The sequence below is a fragment of the Camelus ferus genome, chromosome 1 (genome assembly GCF_009834535.1).
Source record: "Camelus ferus isolate YT-003-E chromosome 1, BCGSAC_Cfer_1.0, whole genome shotgun sequence".
Taxonomy (NCBI): domain Eukaryota; kingdom Metazoa; phylum Chordata; class Mammalia; order Artiodactyla; family Camelidae; genus Camelus; species Camelus ferus.
In genome coordinates this window covers 3562469-3581032 of record NC_045696.1, presented here as the reverse complement: position 1 = coordinate 3581032, position 18564 = coordinate 3562469, and the positions used below count along the sequence as shown (strand labels likewise).

General features: G+C 54.6%; 1 protein-coding gene across 3 annotated transcripts in view; it reads right to left on the bottom strand.

Moving 5' to 3' along the window:
• Positions 1–5090, bottom strand: part of C2CD2 (C2 calcium dependent domain containing 2) — a 54182-nt gene extending 49092 nt beyond the window's left edge. The window contains exon 1 of one of the 3 annotated variants that reach the window (XM_032461282.1): positions 4405–5090. In XM_032461282.1, the coding sequence (XP_032317173.1) occupies positions 4405–4677 (273 nt within the window). In that variant the 5' untranslated portion in view covers positions 4678–5090. The remainder of the gene's footprint in view (positions 1–4404) is intronic. The other 2 variants (XM_032461225.1, XM_032461187.1) reach the window with 2 other exon arrangements.
• Between the last annotated feature and the right edge of the window lie 13474 nt (positions 5091–18564).

The following is an 18564-nucleotide window of genomic DNA, read 5'->3' as shown; positions in this document are numbered from 1 at the left end:
GCTGATGCGGGCACCAGTGCACACTTGGTGCCGCTGTGGTGGGGCTGGGGCAGCATCCTTCACAGAATGGGGCGATCAGGGAACTTTGCACTGAAATCTGAAATACTGACAGAAGTTAAATCAGAAGAAAAGCGAAGTAAGTGTTGGAGACACACGGAATGTCCTATGGGAAGGTCTCTCACAGGAAAGGACCCTGAATGTTTGAGCAAAAGAAAGGAGATTGGTCTAGGGGATCAGGGTGGAGGGCACAGGGAGGGGCAGGTCCTCGACCCTGACCCAAGTTTGCCTTCCCGTTCTTACCAGACGATTTCTTATATAGTGGCCACTGGTGGTCAAGGAGTTTGGGTTTTTGTGAGCAGCATTCAAACAAAGCTCATTATAGAACAAGAAAACTCTCAAGTCTTGTCACTTTGTTTACTTTTTAAATTGCCGAAGCTCACATACAAGTCAGAGCTATTAATAACATGTTCTAAGTTCACACAGCCACCTTTTTTTTTTAATGAAGACCACAAATTGTCCTACAGTCTTGGTCATTCACATTTAGAACATTCCTTTGAAAAAATCATGGGGCAAAGGACTAAAGAAATAAACAGCTTCAGTGACCCTCCTAGCCGGGCCTGGGCCTGCTCGAATGGCCCATTTCCAGCCCAGCCCAGAACATGGCCCTCATGGGGGGACCCATGCCCCCAACAGCATTGGCCCGGGGAAGGAGGGGTTGTCCAGCCCCACGGCAGGAGTCACAGGGCTGCGGTCACACGGGCTTCAAGAGCTGGTGCCCTGTTGTGGAAACTGCAACCCCGGGGCTTCCAGGTGGGTGTTGAGGGCATGGGCCTTGCTGGGTGACTGCCTGCCACCCCAAACCACTCTGCAAATAGGAGAACTACAGAGCTGTTGCCTCTGGGTATTAGGGTGTTAGCTCCCAGTCTGGTGGTGGACACGAGTTCCTAGTCTAGTGACTGAGCCAGTTCTGGGATCTTGCTGCTCTCTGGGACGGGCCTGCACTCAGGTCAGCGGGAAGGCGGTGTCCGCAGCGCCAGGCTGGAGGGCGCTGCTGGGCGGGGGGCTCTGGCTGCCTGACTGCTGGTCGGCTTGCGGACACTGTGCATCCAGGAGCTTCTCAGGAGTGAGGAGCTAGCTTGGAGAGCCTGTGAAAAATCCAGCCAGCTCCCTGCACCCCACCCCCACCTTACTAAGTCTGAAGTGGGGGGCGGCGGGGGCTGCATGTGTATGTTTTCAAAGCCCTCTAGGCAATTTGCCAGCGTTTCCCAAACACCAGGCACCTGCCTGACCAGCTGGCAGAGAGCCATGGTCTCCTCTCCTCTCCAACTCCCCATCCTACTTAGTTATTCCGAGTGAGAGTCAAAATCCCTGGGGGCCCACTGACACAGAGAACCTGGGGTCCCTGGGGTCAAAGGAGACTCTGCACGCTGGTGACCATTCCTCAGATCCCGGGAGATAGGAGCCCCAACGTTAGGGATGCTAGGTGCAGCAACTGCACCCTTTTATCCTGTTGTGCTGGACCTCAGCTAAAGGGAACATCTATCTGGGTCTCAAAGTCACATCTGTTGCCCACAGGGGAACATGGCTACAGGTGTGGATGGAGCATGAAGGCCCTCAGCCCAGGGTCCAGGTCAGCCCCGACAAGTCTCTCCCGCTGATGGCCTCTGTCTTCCATTCTGGAGAAGGAAGAGTCTCCTTGAGAAGAGTTTAGGGTTCCTTTCAGCCTTAAAATGTGAGCTGGGGTAAAACAGAAGGGGGAGGAGTCACTGTCTCCATTCAGTAGAGAATTGCACCTTGCACAGAAGATGGGAGGCAACCGGGTTACTGCCATCGGGTCCCCAGCCCCCCAGTGACAGGCAGAGCAGTGGTCTCCTTCCAGGCCAGGGCAGAAGGCTAACAGGACAGGGGGCGGGAGGAGGCAGGAGGGGCCCATAAGCTGTGGCTGTCTGGGCCGAGTGCGGGCTTGGAGTGTCCACCCTAATCGGGGATTAGTGGGAACTGAGCCGGAGAGAGGGCAGAGGGAGACTCCCACAGGGCTGGCTGCCGGGTCAGGACACCCACTCATGAAGCACGGGGGCCTGCCCACCCACACTGTCATTAGCGCCACCGTGGTGACCGCCCAGGACAGGGGAGGGTGTGTCCCAAGTCAGTAGCAGGATTTACCCAGATCCTATCAGTCTGCAAAACCTTCCATCTGAATTCAAATCAAGCAACGTTTCCGGGCACCATGGAGAGTGGAGTGACATCCCTCCCCCTCAACACACACACACACACACACACGCACGCACACACACACACACACGCACACACGCACGCACACGCGCACACGCACACACGCACACACACGCACACGCGCACACACAAACCACCTGACACCACAATCAGACCCAATCTACTCTCTGCAAAACTGTCAGAGAAGACTCAGGGCTGCTTTGTGCTTAAACCGGTACATTATTGCCCCTTCCGGGCAAGAGTTCTGGAAAAACTGGTGTGTAAGGCTCTGCAGTGCATGGTGAACATCAGAGAACAGAGAATATGCAACCAAGCCAAGTCTCGCCCCATCCCCTGAGCGGAGCCCCTCCCCTCTCCCACACAAAGATTCAAGTGCGTGGGGTGAAAGGTTTTCGTCAGAAACCTTCAGGTGTTTTCTTCTGTTCTTATCGTTAAGACCAGCTGCAAATTCCCGAGCAGGGATTTCCTCCTTTCTCTCTCAGCCTCTGGCACGCGGGTAACCGGCAAGCATTCTGTCTACAGCAATCACAGGTTCTCAGCCAATCAGAAAAGGCCAGGGAATGAGGCAGACTGGTTTAAGCAGGACTCTCCCAAACTTATAGGGGGGAGGGTCATGTGTCTGCCTGACTCTGTGAGGATTCCCAGGGTGACAGCCACCACCCTCCAGACCAGTCATCCTACACACACACCTTTTACAACTCATGGAAGCCTGAGAATCAGAGCTGGTGGCCCACATCATGTCCCCTGTCTCATCCAGCTGGGACAAGACTTTCATCCACTCAAAGCTCCAGTCTGCAGCATTCAGCCCCAGAACCCAGGCCCCTGATCAACCCGGGGTCAGTGACAGAGCTTCGCGGGGAAACGAATCTGTGTTTTCTCACATGGGTGAGGTCACATGGCTTTAGGGCTCCCATGAGAGATGGGGTGGGTCCTCTGGAGAGTGGTCCGCTTCTGGCAGCTGGAACACCGATTCTAGATGCCAAGACAGACCACCATCAAATGACCTTGAAGGCTTTTTTCACCCAAAAGTTATGGTCATTTTTCTCAGAGTGCAGAACATGGTCTTTGGTTGGATTTATCTCATTCACACTCAAAGCTTTTTGAGCTTTTAAAAACCCATGGCTACGTGAGTCAAGGCCAGGGCACAAAGACCAGGCAGAGGGCCCACCGTGGAATATTTTGAAGGTTGATGGTCCAGACACACAGCATTCGCTATTTCCAAAGCAAAAGGTCACAGGCTTCTCCACCGAGTTCCCAAGCAGGTGTGGGAACATGCATAGTTGGGAGCAGGGAGGGCCAGCAAAGGCTGCAAGGTACTGCCCCAGGCCCACTAGGCCCGAATTCCTCCTATAGAATTCCTGGAAATAGAGGACGTCAGGAGCCTGTCATTAAACCAAGATGTCTTATTAAAAATAAGTCTCCAAGTCATTAACCAGAGAAGGAACATAATCACAGGAGCAGCAGGCAGCAGAGTTCAGTCATAAGCCCCTGAGTTTGGAGGGAGTGCGTAGCTGGGTTCAAATCCCAGCTGTGCGACCCACAAGCTGTGTGACCTTGGGCAGGTTACTTAATCTCTGTTTCCCCACCTGTAAAATTTGACAATGCCTCTGTCCCAGGCATTGAGAGGATTCAGAGACGACATATGTACGGAAAACCCCCAATACAACGCCTGGTGAGTGGCTGGCCCTCAACGGTCACTAATTTTAAATACCAAGGAACACAAAATTTTGGAAATAGATTCTGGGTGAAATTCAGCTCTACAGATGAAAGCATATTTGGCTCACAGTTACTCAGGTATCAGGTGCAAAAAGCACTTGTGTCAAACTGAGTATGGGAATCCACCCAGGACTCCAGGAAGGGCAGGGTGAGCTAGAAGGGGGAATGGGTCCCTGGACAAGTCTTTCCAACAGCCAGTCTGTCCCTCTGGTGGAGCCTATGGCCGGGCACACCTTGCATTTGGTGAATAAAATCTATAATCATTTTGTCTGATTCCCCATCAGGGGTCCCGGGTCTCCAGGGTCTTTCTCCTAACTTTCAAGGATGCTCTGACGCTTGAATCTGCCAAGGGCTGTGGCGAGGCTCCAGGGAAGAAGAGCTCTGCCCTGAACCGGCACCCCGGGATCAGCCGCACCCCGACCCCGCAGCACCATCCCCGCCTTCAAAGCAACTCACCCCTTTCCGTTTGGCCTCATCGTTCAGGGCGGTCACCCAGGCGGCCTGCCACTGGCTCCTCCAGCTGTTCAGCGTCAGGATCCAGGCGAGCAGCGTGTCAGACTCCGGGCGCCGGCCCTGGCCAGGCTCCGCCGCCCGCCGCGGGGACCGGGGTCGCGCCCTGGCCAGCGCCCACTGCGCCAGGTACAGGCCCACCGTGCCCAGGGCCACGACGAACAGCGCCACCAAGACCAGCCACTGGACCTCACCCAGCCACGAGCCCAGGCGGGACATGGTGATGGCGCATACCCGGCGCGCCTCGCCCCAACTTCCCAGACAGCCCCCGGCCGGGCGCAGAGCCCGCGGGCGGCGAGCTCAGGACATCAGCTCCCGGCCGGCCGGGGCTCGCGGGGGGCGGGGAGGGGGCGCGGCGGGCTGGAACCGGGAGGCGCGGCGGCGCGGGCCCGGGGCGCCGGGAGGCCGGGCGGGGTGAGCGTGAGGAAAGCCCGGCCGGCGCACGAGGGCCACGGCCCGGGACTGCGCCTCCCACCCCGCACACCTGGCTAGTGCGGACGCGGAGGCCTGCGTTCCCGACCCGGGCGTCTGGGCAGCTCCTCGGACCGCGGCCCCGCGCGCTTCCTCCTGCGCGCGCCGCCCGGGACGTCCCGCCCGCGGCCCCGCAGTGGCCGGAGGAGGCTCCGGCCGCGGGGCGGGGGAGGGGGGCGCGGCCTGCGGGGCGGGGCCGGGGCGGGGCCTGGACCTTCCTTGCGCCTGGGTCGTCCCCGCCGCTTCCCTCAGCGCGGCCCGCCCCTCCCGCCCCCTTAAAGGCCCAGCGCTGGGCTCCTCTGTCGTCCCCGCCCCCGCCGCGGCCTCGGCCCCCGCCCGCCACGTGCTGCCGCCGCCGGCTCCCCGCAGCGTCTTGCCCCGGGCGGTGGCGGTGGGGCGGCGGGGTGTGATCCCCGTTCGGCATTCTCCTGAGCTGACATGTCCCGGGCGTGGCGACGCGAAAGCGCAGGACTTTGCAATTAGTCAGCCCGACCCCAGGGGCTACAGTGGGGCTGGCTGGCTGGGCTTCTGTAGCGTGTGTGCGCGTGTGTACGCGCGTGTGTGCGCGCGTGTGCGTATGGAAGGGTGATTTCTAGGATTACCGTCTGCCCACCGGCAAGGACGGTGTCTGGCTTTAACATACTTGGAAAGTCCCTAGAAATCCAGAACTCACACCCTGAAGTCAGGAGGCCCCGGAGCCACGCTTTAAGAGCTACCACGACCAGTCCAAGAAGGGTCTCAGAAAAATGCTCATTAAGAAGTTTGTGTGTGTGCACGCTGTGTGACACGGCCCCTGCGCTCCTCCCCTTGCAGAATCAATCCCCATCGTTTGAAAATGCCTCAAAACATGGCCCTGAGATTCTCCAAAACCTAATGAAAAGCCTGAATCACAAAACAGTGATTTGCTTTTACTTCTGCACTGTGTGAAGGGGATCCGACCTTGAACTGGGTTGACTAGACGGGGCGCTGAGCCTTCTCTTTCCTAGCTAGGGTCTGCCTGTCTGGTTGGTAACATCAGTGGGAATTCTGGCCCCGCCACTGCAGCAGAGGGTCCTCACTGGTCCCTCCCCAACCCCTCCCTGCCACTGCACTGGGTAAGGAGAAGCCTTCCGACCTGGCTCAGAGGGGATATTGCTAAGAAGACGGGCTAGTTTTGCAGATGGAGATTAGGCTCTAGATCTGGTTCAGAGGCTGGTGGCATTTATTAATACCTATTATGCAAATACCCTGAGAATAGCAGAGCAAGGAGAACCACAGATGTTGTAATGGATCTGCTGTACCAAGTATCAAAGACAAGGGTGAGGTGCCAGGCTAGAAAGGGGGAGGTTGGTTTAATGGCATATGAAGAAGTGTGTGTGTGCGCGCGTGCGTGCTCGCGCAAAGGCCCTGAGGCCTCCGTACAGCTCAGTGCCCCGAGACATAGAGTGTGAGGGGGTGCTGTGAGGGTTGGAGGCCGTCAGTGGGTGGTCTGGAGGCTGCTGCTGGTCCTAAATTCTGGGTAGTAGAGTGTGCAAAGGGGAACCAACAACCTGTCTTAAACAGAGTGAGAACATTGAGTTTTACAAACATCACTCCAAGCAGCAAGTGGAGGCTGAGCTGGAAGGAAGTGGCAGGGGGTCAGAGAGACCAGCTAGAAGGAGACCCAAGGGCCCATGAGAAGGACTTAAAGGAGACCGAGTGCGTGGAGAGAACGGGCCCTGACAGGAGAGGCTATTCCCGGCTTAGAGACGGGAGGTGAGGAAGAGGGTGGGTGAGTCTGGTGTTGCGGGAGCAGCGGGAGTGAGAAGGAGTTGACCTCCAAGGGCATGATTTTCTTTGAGAGGGAAGGAGTTGGGAGGCAGAGGGACCAAGAGCCCGAGCGGGAAACAGAAAGGGAAGGAGGCAGGGAGGTGAATTCTTCGGGTTTCCCAGGTGAGCTGGGGTGGAGGCCCAGCCCTTCCTGGACAGGCCTGATGTTGGACCGTGGAAACAGAATGATCTTATCACCCTCCTGCCTGTTATCTGTCCCTTACAGCTAGCTCTCCTCCAGGCCACAGGCTGCTGAGGGTTGGGAGGAACTGCTCTCCTTTTCTCGGAAGTCCCTTCTTCTTTGGAGGTAACATTAATTATTTTCTGATCTGTAGCCAGATCTATGCAGCTGAATAATTTGAATCATGCTGGCCCTCCTGCCTGAATAACCAGGACAACTAGATACCCAGGGCTCCTGTCTCCCTGTTGTAGTACGAGGGACATGCGCATGTGCACTGGCTGTGGCCACCTTGGCAGGAAGGAGACAGCCCTTCCTGATCCCGTGTGACTGGTGGAACCAGTCTCATTCCTCTGCAGCTGTGTCTCCCTGGCATGCTCACCCCACCGGCTCATTTAGAGGCTTGTAACAGACTGTAAACTAACAACCACCCACGTCTGGAATTTGTCACCCTGTTGTGAGGTTTTTCGAAGGGACGGTAAACATCTAAGTATTGAATTACTCTGCATAGAAGCAAATTGAGGGAAAATTGAGGGCTTATGGGGAAATGCCCTTGGCCAAAACCCTCAGGAGGAACTCAAACACCTGGTAAAGCCAAGAAAGAGCAGGCCCCCTGCCCTTCGGCCCCCTGCCCCGTTCATCCAGCACGTGGAGGACACTGGACTGGCTCAGCTCTCAGGGAAGAGCAGCAGTTCCCCCCGACCTGGTGGCATTCCTGCTCCCAGCCCGCTGCCCTCTCCTCCACCCCATAACCCTTCAACCCAAGGAGCCCAACGGCAGCTCTGCACAGGAAAGACTCATCACCCACCAGGCCGTGATGGGTCGGGGACCATCGCACTGTACAGCAGTGATTTGCTTCTGCGAGCAGGCTGGGTGGTGGGGGTGGGTCTCAGGTCCTGGTTGCAGGGGAGAGGAACACAGGGGCCGGCTTTTGTTCCCGAGCCAGGCTTTCATTCTGTGGTTCAATGGAAACCATCATCAGATCAGGGACCCATCAGAGGCAGCCACCTGCCTGGAATTCTCTGGAAGGCATGGCTCTGAACCTTGGATCCACTGGGACCCGTGGCGGCAGAGAAGAAACAGCAGAAACTGTGTCTCCGGGTTCCTCTTCGGAGCGCTCTGCAGTGACTGGCTGTGAGCCTGCGCACAGGAAGCGGGAATCAAGGCTCTGTTGCTCCATGTGGTGCCTCATCCCCGCATCCACCAGGGAAGTATATTAACGTCTCCCTCTCCCAAGCCCAGGAGTTTCCATGATGAGTTACGTTTTCAAAAATTAATTAAATATGCCCAATGTCATCTCTGTTTCATGACTATACACAAAGTTAACTTCTTAGTACTAGAAACTCATTCATTACCATTGAATTATCTATTGACAGGTTTTTTAAAAGACTTAATAAAAAAGTGGGATATATACTTAAATACTCACAAAAAATTTCATTAAATTTCCACTTAATTACCTTAAATTTCTAGAAGCGGGAAGGGGGAGGCCCAGGAAGTTTCTAGTTTGTCACTAACTCGGCGAGGACACTTCTCCATCACCCCTCACCCCGCAGTTTGCATGATGATGGTGATGACGATGGCTACTGCTGGAACTATCAGCCTGTGTCCCCACTGCCCCGGGGACGGGGACGGAGCCTGGGCCCCAGCGGGGCTGCAGTGAGCGACCTGTGGACACAAACGTGCGGCTTCCTTTGGCCGCACTTGACAGAAGACATTCCGAGAATTCCTTCCTAGCAAACGTTTGGCTCCCTGCCCTCAGCAGAGGGGCCTGCAGGGATATCTGACCCGGTCTCCTTGGCTGCACTGGGAGGGCTAGTTGTTTCCACAGTAGGAGGCTGAGGGGATGGAGCTGGGGGCCATTTCCTGCTGTGCCTGTGGGAGGTAGGGGGGTTGGGGGGGCGGGATGCTGGGGGGCTGAGCCAGACTGGGCCTCCCCTCAGTGGAGGCCTCTGATCCTCCTGCTGGTCATGCTCTTGATTTTGTGACGGCTTCCCTGGGAGAAAGGCAGCATCTCTGCATAAACGGAGTTACCATCCTGGGAGCCTCCTCTGTGAGGCTGTCACTGGGCGTCCTTGGGGTGGGGTCCCCATACACGCACTCAGTGTGTTGCCAGTGACACGGCGGATCAGTACCACTTGAGGCGCTCATGGCAATACACGAAGGATGGCATCACCCCGTGTTAGAAGTGAGGAAGCTGCGTTCAGAGAGGTTGAGTCATTTGCCCAAGGCCACACAGGGAGAAAACAGCAGAGTCCGAGTTTGACCCCAAGTGGTGCAGACCTCAAAGCCCAAGTTCTTTCCATCAACTTTTATAAAGCAAACAAATTCTGCTAAAAATAGAAAAATGTTAATAGCTAGAAATGAAGGGTCCCATTTCTCCCATGCTCAGGCAGAGATCTGTCGAAAGAAGAATTGCCTTTTGTGTCCTGAAGTCTAGGAGATGCTTTTGTGTCCTGAAGTCTAGGAGATGTGGATTCTTTCAGACCCAGAGGGGAAGGAAGTTCATTTAAGGTTCATTCACACAAGAGGGACTTGTCTGGAGCTTCTGCTGGGTCCCAAGCCCTTTCTGGGGAAGACACATGAACCTGCCCCAGTGCCCGCTGTGGAGGTGGCTGGAGGGGGAGAGTCCCAGCCCTCTCCCGCCTCACCCCTGCAGGGCCTTCAGGCCGCTCACCTCTCACCCGAAGGGGGAGCAGTCAACAGGATGTGCTGTCACTCCCCGGTGACCTCACGCGGTGACGCAGGGTCAGACGCAGGGCCTGGAAGCCGGCTGCTGGCCGGCCCACCTGCCAGGAGCCTGCCCTGGCCACCTTGATGACGCTGCCCCTGTGACTCCGTGCCCACACCAGGTGGACAGAGGAATGTGACCCAGATGGCAGCTCGGTCCCAGCCAGGTGGCTCAGTTAAGCCTCCTGTGTGTCTGCCTGAGAGCAGGGTGATTGGGCACGTTTGCTGGCACCCAAGGTCTGGGCCTATATATGAATGAAGCTATTTAACCATATTTTTTTATATGCTGAAAAAGTCCTTCTGAAGAGGTAGTCACCCACACTGTGTGTTGTCCCTGACTCAAAACAATGCTGACCTGAACGTCCACTGCTAGCTGAAGTCACACGGCTGCAGAATCAGATGTGTCCACCATAGAGAGGTCAGGTTCATAGAGAGGAGTGGTGGCCTGGCGGGAGGGCACACTGAGGGGTGGAGAGAAGGCACTGAAGACAGACCATCCCTCTGCCACCTTGTTGCAACTTTGCTGTGACCTGCATCAGAGGCTCCAGCTGGGGGTGGTCGCCTTGGGGCCATCTTGTTGGGGACAGACTCCTGGGCACTGCTCTGAGCTTCTCAGAACCCTCCAGATATGCCTCTTGGGTCCCACTGACTGGCCATTCCCGGTGCTGACTTCAGAATAAGCTGGATTTGATGTATGGGGTGGCACCGGGCACGCTCATGGCTGGTCCCAAGCCCCCGAGCTGGAGAGGGGGCTGTGGCTCTGGCGTCCAGGATGGGAGCCCTGGAAGCTCCTCCCCCACCCCGTCAAGGCGCATTCCATGTCATCAACATCTGCCTTCATTTGGGCCCCAAATTTTCCTTTGCATTATGTGCTTTTTTTTTTTTTTTTTTTTTTTTTTTTGGAAAAGGCTTCCTGGTCACCAGGATAGAATCAGCTAAGTATCTGGAGGGACACGTGGCCTCTGAGAGTTGAAGGAAACTACTATTACTTTTTAACTTTTATTTTTTATTGAAGTGTAGCCAGTGGCTTCTGGTGCACAGCATCATGTTTTAGTCATACACACACATGCGTGTGTTCGTTTTCATATGCCTTTTCATTATAGGTTATTACAAGATGTTGAATGTAGTTCCCCGCACTGCACGGAAGAAACCTGTTGTTTGCCTATTTTATGTGCACTATAGTTAATGTGCACAGATTTCGAACTCCCAGTTTACGCCTCCCTACTCCCTTTCCCCGGTGACCACAGTCCTGTTTACTGTGTCTGTGAGCCTGTTTCTGTTCTGCAGATGAGTTCATGAGGGTCTTCTTTTTAAGGAAACTACTATTAAAGGGCTTTAAAAATCACCCGAGAACACCCGTTTACCTGCAAATAATTAATGTGCTAATTACAAACGATATTATCTATCCCAGTGGCTCGCCAAGGAGTCCAATGAGACAAAGTAAACAATTTTGCTGGTCCAGAAAATACTGGAGTCTGGAAGCAATGGATCTAGTGATGAAGGAGGAAAACACAAGTGCCTTCGGCTTGCTGGGCAGGGACGATGTGGGCTAGGGTGGTGGAGCTGGACTGGAATCCGGGTGGTCCCGAATGGGACCCTTCCTGTGACACCTGTGGAATGTCCCACCAACTTTCCCACCGACTTACTGCAGTGTCTCATTTTTCACCAGTTCTGACCGTGCCGGCGTCACCCCATGTGGCTCAGGGTAGGGGATGTGACTGCACCTGTGAGCACCTGCGGTCATCACGGGCGTTCTCCTGGTGCATCATTTTTGGCAGAGTCACCTTCTGGAGGCTCTGCTGGCTCCCCCTCAGGGAGCCCGGCTGAGCCCAGGGATGGGGGAGCCAGCCGGCAGAGGAGGGGGACACTCCCTGCGACCCCAGCTTCCCTCCCCAACAGCCTGACTCTCCTGGAGGGAGGGGGTCACAGAGATGAAGCAGGAAGTCTGGGGAGGGAAGTACTCTGGCTCTTCCCCTGGTGATGGGAAGGCGGCAGCTGATTGGCCCCCAGGGGAGAAAATGGTCCTGCTTCAGCCCCGCCTTTTCTGTTTGTTCAAACACAGGATAGTCCTGCCTCGAGTGTGTTCGAAGCACTGCAGTTCCTGATTATTCATACATGTATGTTTTAATATTTTTTAAAAATTGATTTACAGTGTTTCAGGTGTATAGCAAAGTGATATATATATATATATATATATATATATATATATATATATATACATATATACTTTTTCAGATTCTTTTTCATTATACATTATTACAGGATATTGCATGTAGTTCCCTGTGCTCTACAGTAGGTCCTTGTTGTTTGTCTATTTTATATATAGTAGTGTGCATCTGTTAGTTCCAAACTCCTAATTTATCCCTCTCCCCACTTTCCCCTGTGGTAACCATAAGTTTCTTTTCTATGTCTGTGAGTCTAGTTCTATTTTGTAAATAAATTCATTTGTGTCATTTTTTTAGATTCTACATATAAATGATATATGATATTTGTCTTTCTCTGTCTGACTTACTTCACTTTGTATGATAATCTTCAAGTCCATCCATGTTGTTGCAAATGGCAGTATTTTATTCTTTTTATGGCTGAGTAGTATTCCACTGTATATATATACACCACATCTTCTTTATCCAGTCATCTGTCGATGGACATTTAGGTTGTTTATTATAGACAGTGCTGCTGTGAACATTGGGGTGCATGTATCTTTTTGAATCAGAGCTTATTCCGGATAGATGCCCCGGAGTGGGATTGCTGGCTCATAGGGTAAGTCTATTTTTAGTTGTTCGAGGAATCTCCACACTGTTCTCAACAGTGGCTGCACCAATTTACATCCCCACCAGCAGTGTAGGAGGGTTTGCTTTTCTCCACAGCCTCTCCAGCATTTGTCATTTATGGGCTTTTTGAAGATGGCCATTCTGACTGGTGTGATGCCTCACTGTGGTTCTGATTTGCATTTCTCTGGTAGTTAGAGGTGTTGAGCATCTTTTCATGTGCTTGTTGGCCATTTTCTTACATGTATATTTTTAACTCCATGCTTCTGTGTCCAGCAAGATGGGATGCAAAACATCCAGGGAGCCGTCCTGCCCCCACACGCGGAGGAATGCCGCAGGGAGTGACACCAGCAGCCTTTCAAATGAATGGCTGAGCTTGACTGGAAAACGGCCAGGGTCCAAGGCTTCCCCGCAGGAAGGGGAAGAAGCCAGGGCAGTTTCCTGTGCAGGCGCCAGTTGCTCTGGGCCAGGACAGGGCAGGGCAGGCTCTGAGGTCTCTGTCACCAAGGTGCTGGGGGTTTAAGACCACGGGGAGCACATAAACAAGAGCTGGTGGGAATGAGACCCCCACCCCACCAACCTTGAACAGACCCCTTCAAAAGAAAACCAGAAAAAGAATGCTCTGGGAGGGAAGGATGATGTCAAGGAAGCTAGTGTGCATTTATATTAACTGTGTGATCTCAGAAATCCATGCAAATGTTTCTATAAAAGGGGGCGCCATCTGGGAACACCCAGGGCACCCACAGAAGCCCCTCTGCAGGGGATGTCGTTCATCGTTACCCCAAAGACCCTTGGCTTAAGTGCTTCATGGAACACAGAGTCCAAGTTACAGAATCTCTGGGGAAAGTTGGCAGCTGAAACCACCCAGAATCATAGCCAATACGACTGAACGGAGACTAACCAAGAGTAAGAATGACCAAGGATGCTTTAAAGGGAATTGAAACCATGAACAAGGAACAAGACTCCTCCAGTTTTGATTTTAGCCCTCACAATGCTGTGATGTGGGCAAGGCAGACAAGATTATTCCCGTTTTGTGGTAGGAGCCTGAAGTCCAGAGGGTTTACTAGCAACACAGCTGAGGGGTCACAGGTGTGTCCAGGGTGCTGGCTGCTCCCACGCCCTCCCCGTGCTCCTGAGAACAGCCTTGGAGAGGAGGAGTGAGGGGGCACAGCACACCTCACTCATCAGCCCCCTCAGATGCGGCCTTAGGATCCCCTGGTCTTCAGCCTGAGCTGTTGTAAAGGGCTGGCTGGCAGCATTTACTCCAATTATAAAATCCCACATATTCATTCAAGAAATATCATCAGAGCTGCTCTGCAGTGATAAATCACCAGTGCGCAGGCCTCCCAGGCCCAAGCGGGGTCCCGGTGGTGGGATTGCTTGTCCATCGCTCTTCTGATGCAGTAATTCACCTCAACTGGGGATTACATTTTGTCTTTTTAAAAATAGTCGATCTAAGAATTTATGCAGATAATGAAAAGGATATGAAAATGAATACATGTATGTATATATGCATGACTGGGACATTATGCTGTATGCCAGCAACTGACACATTGTAACTGATTATACTTCAATTAAAAAAATAGTTATGCAGAATTGAAGGAACAGGAAAACACGGGTGGTCTACATGATATTCTTTTGCCGCCAGAGGCGTGTTTAGGGTGGAAACGTGCCCTGCCGAGGGGCCGACCGATGGGGGCTGTCCTGCTCTGTGTCCTGCTCTGAGGTCCAGAATGAGAGAGACTCAGAGGCCGTCTCCTCACCAACGATTCTCCTCCCTTCCAGAGCAAGGTAGGGGATGAATGATGGGAGATGCCGCCTGTCGGTGGGTTTATGAGATTTAAAATTCTAATGGGGGGGGTAGTGGTGACAAAAGGAACATCCTCTTTTGCTGGGGACGGCTAGACTGACCACTGTGGAATGTGACAGATGAATGGCCTAGACTGTGGGGCATCCAAGGAGGCCGTTAGAAGAATTGTCCTGGTGCGCGAGGCCAAGTGGCAGAGCTGGTCCATCCATTGTACTTAATGAGCTCTGTCCTGCGAAGACCAAGGGAAGAGGAGCCAGGGGAGAGGTGATGCCAGATGAGCCCAAGAGGAAACCTCTCCTTCATCCTGTAGCTCTGGGACCAGCCACACAAGGACAAGGACTTGAGGCAGCGGAAACCACAGAGGAGACTCAAAGGTCCCTCAGCGGGTGATGGATAAACACAACATGGCCCACCCACGCGGGGGGATGGCATGCAGCCGTGGAAAGGAGTCACGCACTGTCCCATGTACAGCGTGGGTGAACCTTGAAACATGACGTGAAATGAGCCAGACACAAAAGGGCACCTGTCGTAAGACTTGACTTCTAGGAAATGCCCAGAATAGGCCAATCCTGGAGGCAGAAAGCAGATGAGTGGTCCCAGCAGCTGAGGCCCTGGTGGGTGGACAGTGACGGCTGCTGATCTAGCGTTCTCTTGGTGGCGGGAGCCATGAAATGTTCTCGAACTAGATGGTGAAGATGATTGTGCAACATTTTGAGGGCACAAAGTGTCACTGAATTGTGCACGTGAAAATGGCTGAAATGGTCAACTTTATGCTATGTATATTTTACCACCATTTAAAAAGAGATTCGCCAATGACTGAACCAGCACTGTGCCTGGTGTCCGCATGGGTCAAGCATGGGGGTCTGCTCACCTGTCCCTTCATTCGCTCATTGATTCACTGATGCAACAGGTAGGTATGGAGCACCTGTGCGTGCCAGGTTCTGGGCTCGATGTTGGGGACCCAGTAACGAGCAAACAAGTCTCATGGGGCACGAACTCGGCGGAGAAGACAGACAGCCGTGGAACACTCCCTCAGACCCCTGGAAGCTGGCAGGCTCGGGGGCAGCCGGGCGCTGGAGGCCGAGGGACACTGGCTGGGGCGGCCCCTGAGGAGCCGGGGGTTTTGTTCCGTCAGCAAGAGGAGGGAGTGGCAGAGGAGGGACCTGTTTGCACTTGGCCAAGAGGGGCCCCTGAGGAGCCAGCAGGAGAGGGGTGGGGGGAACCACAGCTCACAAGGATGGGGGGGCAGGGTTCCCCACCTGCACTCAGAGGGCAGGACAGGGGACTCGGAGGAGGAGGCACCGAGATGGTGGGTGGGGGTGGGTATCAAGGGTGATGAGGCAAAGCTCGAGAGGAGCTTTACCCCAGAAAGAAAGGCAGGAGAGGACCACGCGAGGGGCTGGGAAACTCTGAAGGCAAGAGGCATTCAGGAGAGAAAGGGCCCCACTGGGGAGTGGCTGGGGCAGCTGGTCAGGTCCTTGCCCATCCTAGGAAGCTGTGTGATGAAGACGGACTTGTGTGGCTGCCCAGATACGTGTGGGCCCTGGAAGCAGATACCCAGATGTGAATTCAGTGCCTGACAGACCGAGTGTCACAACACACTGAGAAAGGACATGATTAGTAATCTCAGGGCAGAATTATAACAGGGGGCGAGATCACCAGACCAGTTGGAGGGGACCACTGCTTGATCTTATGGACGAGGAAGGAGGGCCAGGCATCGTCCCCCAGGACACACCAGCAGTAAAGGGCCCCACGTCACCACTCACGACTCTGAGAAGATGTAGGGGAAGCAGAGACGGGCAGGGACGGGTGCTGTCTCCCCATCTGTGGAATGGGGGTCGCTCCTACTAGGAAGCACCAAAATGGGGGTTGGAGACCTGGCGCCTGGCACGGTGGGCCCTCAGCGTGGGAAATGACAGCTCTTCGTACATAACCAGAGATGAGAGGGAAGAACTCATGCAGCTTTAAATGCACCCTCCGTGCCAAACACTTCTAACTTCAGCTGAATAAATACCAGAGCAAACAAACCAAAACAACACAGAGGGAGGCAGCTGGGCAGATCCTGTGCCACCTCGCGATCTCGCTCCTGGGTGCACACACCAAAGAACTGAGAGTCGGGGTTCAAACAAGCACCTGTACACGAATGTTCACAGCAGCACGGCTCACAGTCTCCAGAGCGCAGAAACGACCCAAATTCACCAGCAGGTGAATGGATACACAGAGGGGTCTGTCCACACCATGCAATAGTGTTCAGCCATGGAAAGGAGTGAAGTAGTCACACGTGGGACCACGTGGACGAACCTTGATGCCTTATGTAAGTGAAAGAAGCCGGACACGAAAGGCCACGTGGAGTGTGACAGCATTTCCCTGAAATGCCCCGAACAGACAAAGGCAGAGGCAGAAAGCAGGTATCAGCGGGGGCGGGGGCGGGGGGCTGCAGGGGGGCTGCAGGGGGGCAGGGACGGAGGCTGACTCCTGACGGTTACCGGCTCCTTTTGGAATGATCAAGACATTCTGGAATGAGTTAGGGCGACGGCTGCATAGACTTGTGAATGTGCTAAACGCCACCAAATTGTTCACCTTAAAATGCTGACTTTTACATTGTGTGAATTTCACCTTTATTAAAGAGGCATCAGTGAGTCACAGGGAGAGCAGAGTAACCCACCCGCGGCCAGTGATGCTCCTCTTTGCTAAACACACGGAAGCAAGTGCAGAGGAGTCGTTCACTCATCCGTGCAACTCATACCGCCGAGCACGTGCTGTGTTGGAGAGGCGACCAGCAAACACATTTAAATGTTTACCCAACAACAGAAATACTCCTTCCATCCGACTTCACCGTGCCCCTGCGGCACCGCCTTCTCTCACGGGCACGTCAGATTCATCTTTACCCAGCCTCGTTTCTCCAACCCTGACCCCGGCCCACGGACGGTTTACAACCCAAACCCTGTCCTTTTTGATCTGATGCAGCTTCTTGCTTCCTTCCTCCCCTCAGGGCCCTGTCTGCAGGGCTCTCCAGCGGGTCCTCCCGCAGCTGAGTTGCTTTCGCCTCCATGCCATCCCGCTTCTGACCCCCTGGTGTGGCTACCTGTCCCCTCACTGCCCCCACCATTCATCTTCCAGACTGGGTGACCTTGACACATTACCTGTCTTTGCTCAAGCTCACCTCCCCTCTGCAAAGCGGGCACATGGATGCCGGGCCCACCCGGCTGCTGGGAGGCCTGACGACCCCAGCAGGTGCAGAGCTCCCGGACATGCCGGGCGCAGGCGAGAGGGTCAGGTGTTGTCTGTGGCTCCCCAGGGCCCTGAGGATTAAGTCTTGGCGTTGAGAGCCCCCCATGCCCTCAAGGCACATGCTCAGCCCCGCTCTGCAGCCCAGTCCCCTGACTGGTCCTCCCCCGGTTACGGCCCTTGGCCTGTCCTCCCCGCCTCAGTGTCTCTCCCATCGGCTGACTGCTGCCCAGGACCCGTGCCTGCACGCCCTCCACTGTCATGCCTCCGCCGCGGTGCTGACCTGTGGCGGGGCTCTTCACGGATGTTTCTGTGTGTGTGTGTGTGTGTGACACCCCGCTAGACTCCAAGTCCTTTCAGACTGAGACCACGTCTTGCAGTCTTCCAAGTTCTCTCTGCAGGAGTCTGCAGGTTTCCAGGTAACATCTCTTGATCTGGATTAAAGGTTTGTAGCTCACGCTCGAAAATTACGTTGGGTTTAGAGCTGCCGTTTGTACCTGAACCCAGGTGCGCCCAGGGCCTGCTCCAGCCAAGCCCTCCAGGGCTGGGCCAGGTCTGCTCTTGGGCACCAGAGGCCTTGCCCCCCTCGGGGTCGGTCCTTTCCACTGCGGCCAGGGCTGCCTTCCTGTGGTGCAGACAGGAGGGTAGAGCTGGAAGAAATGCCAAGCTGTCCCTTTCCCGTGATCCCACTGGGCCCTCCCCAGCCATGTCCAGCCTCCTTCAGGGCCCCCTCCAACTCTAGACCCATCCGATGATAACTGTCACCCAGGCCATTCTCTGCCTGCAGCCCCATCCTTCCCCTCTCCACCTGCAAACATCCCTCCCACTTCCAGGATCAGAGCAAAGTCACCCCATAACAGGAAGTGTCCCATGGGGGTTAAGATCTCAGGCCCCAGGTGAGACTGCCTGGGTTCAAATTTGGGCTCCCGTGATTTTATGCAAGCTATTTCATCCTCTGGGCCTCAGTTTCCTCATCTGTAAAATGGGGTTATTATTATTAGCTCCAAGAGGACCAGACCAGCTAACACTCACATGTGAAAGCATGGTGCTGGCAGCCGCCCAGCTCCCAGGGCCCTTGCTGGGGTCGGCTCTGTCCAGCCCTCTCAGCACCTCTCTTTGTGATATGCAGAAAGCTG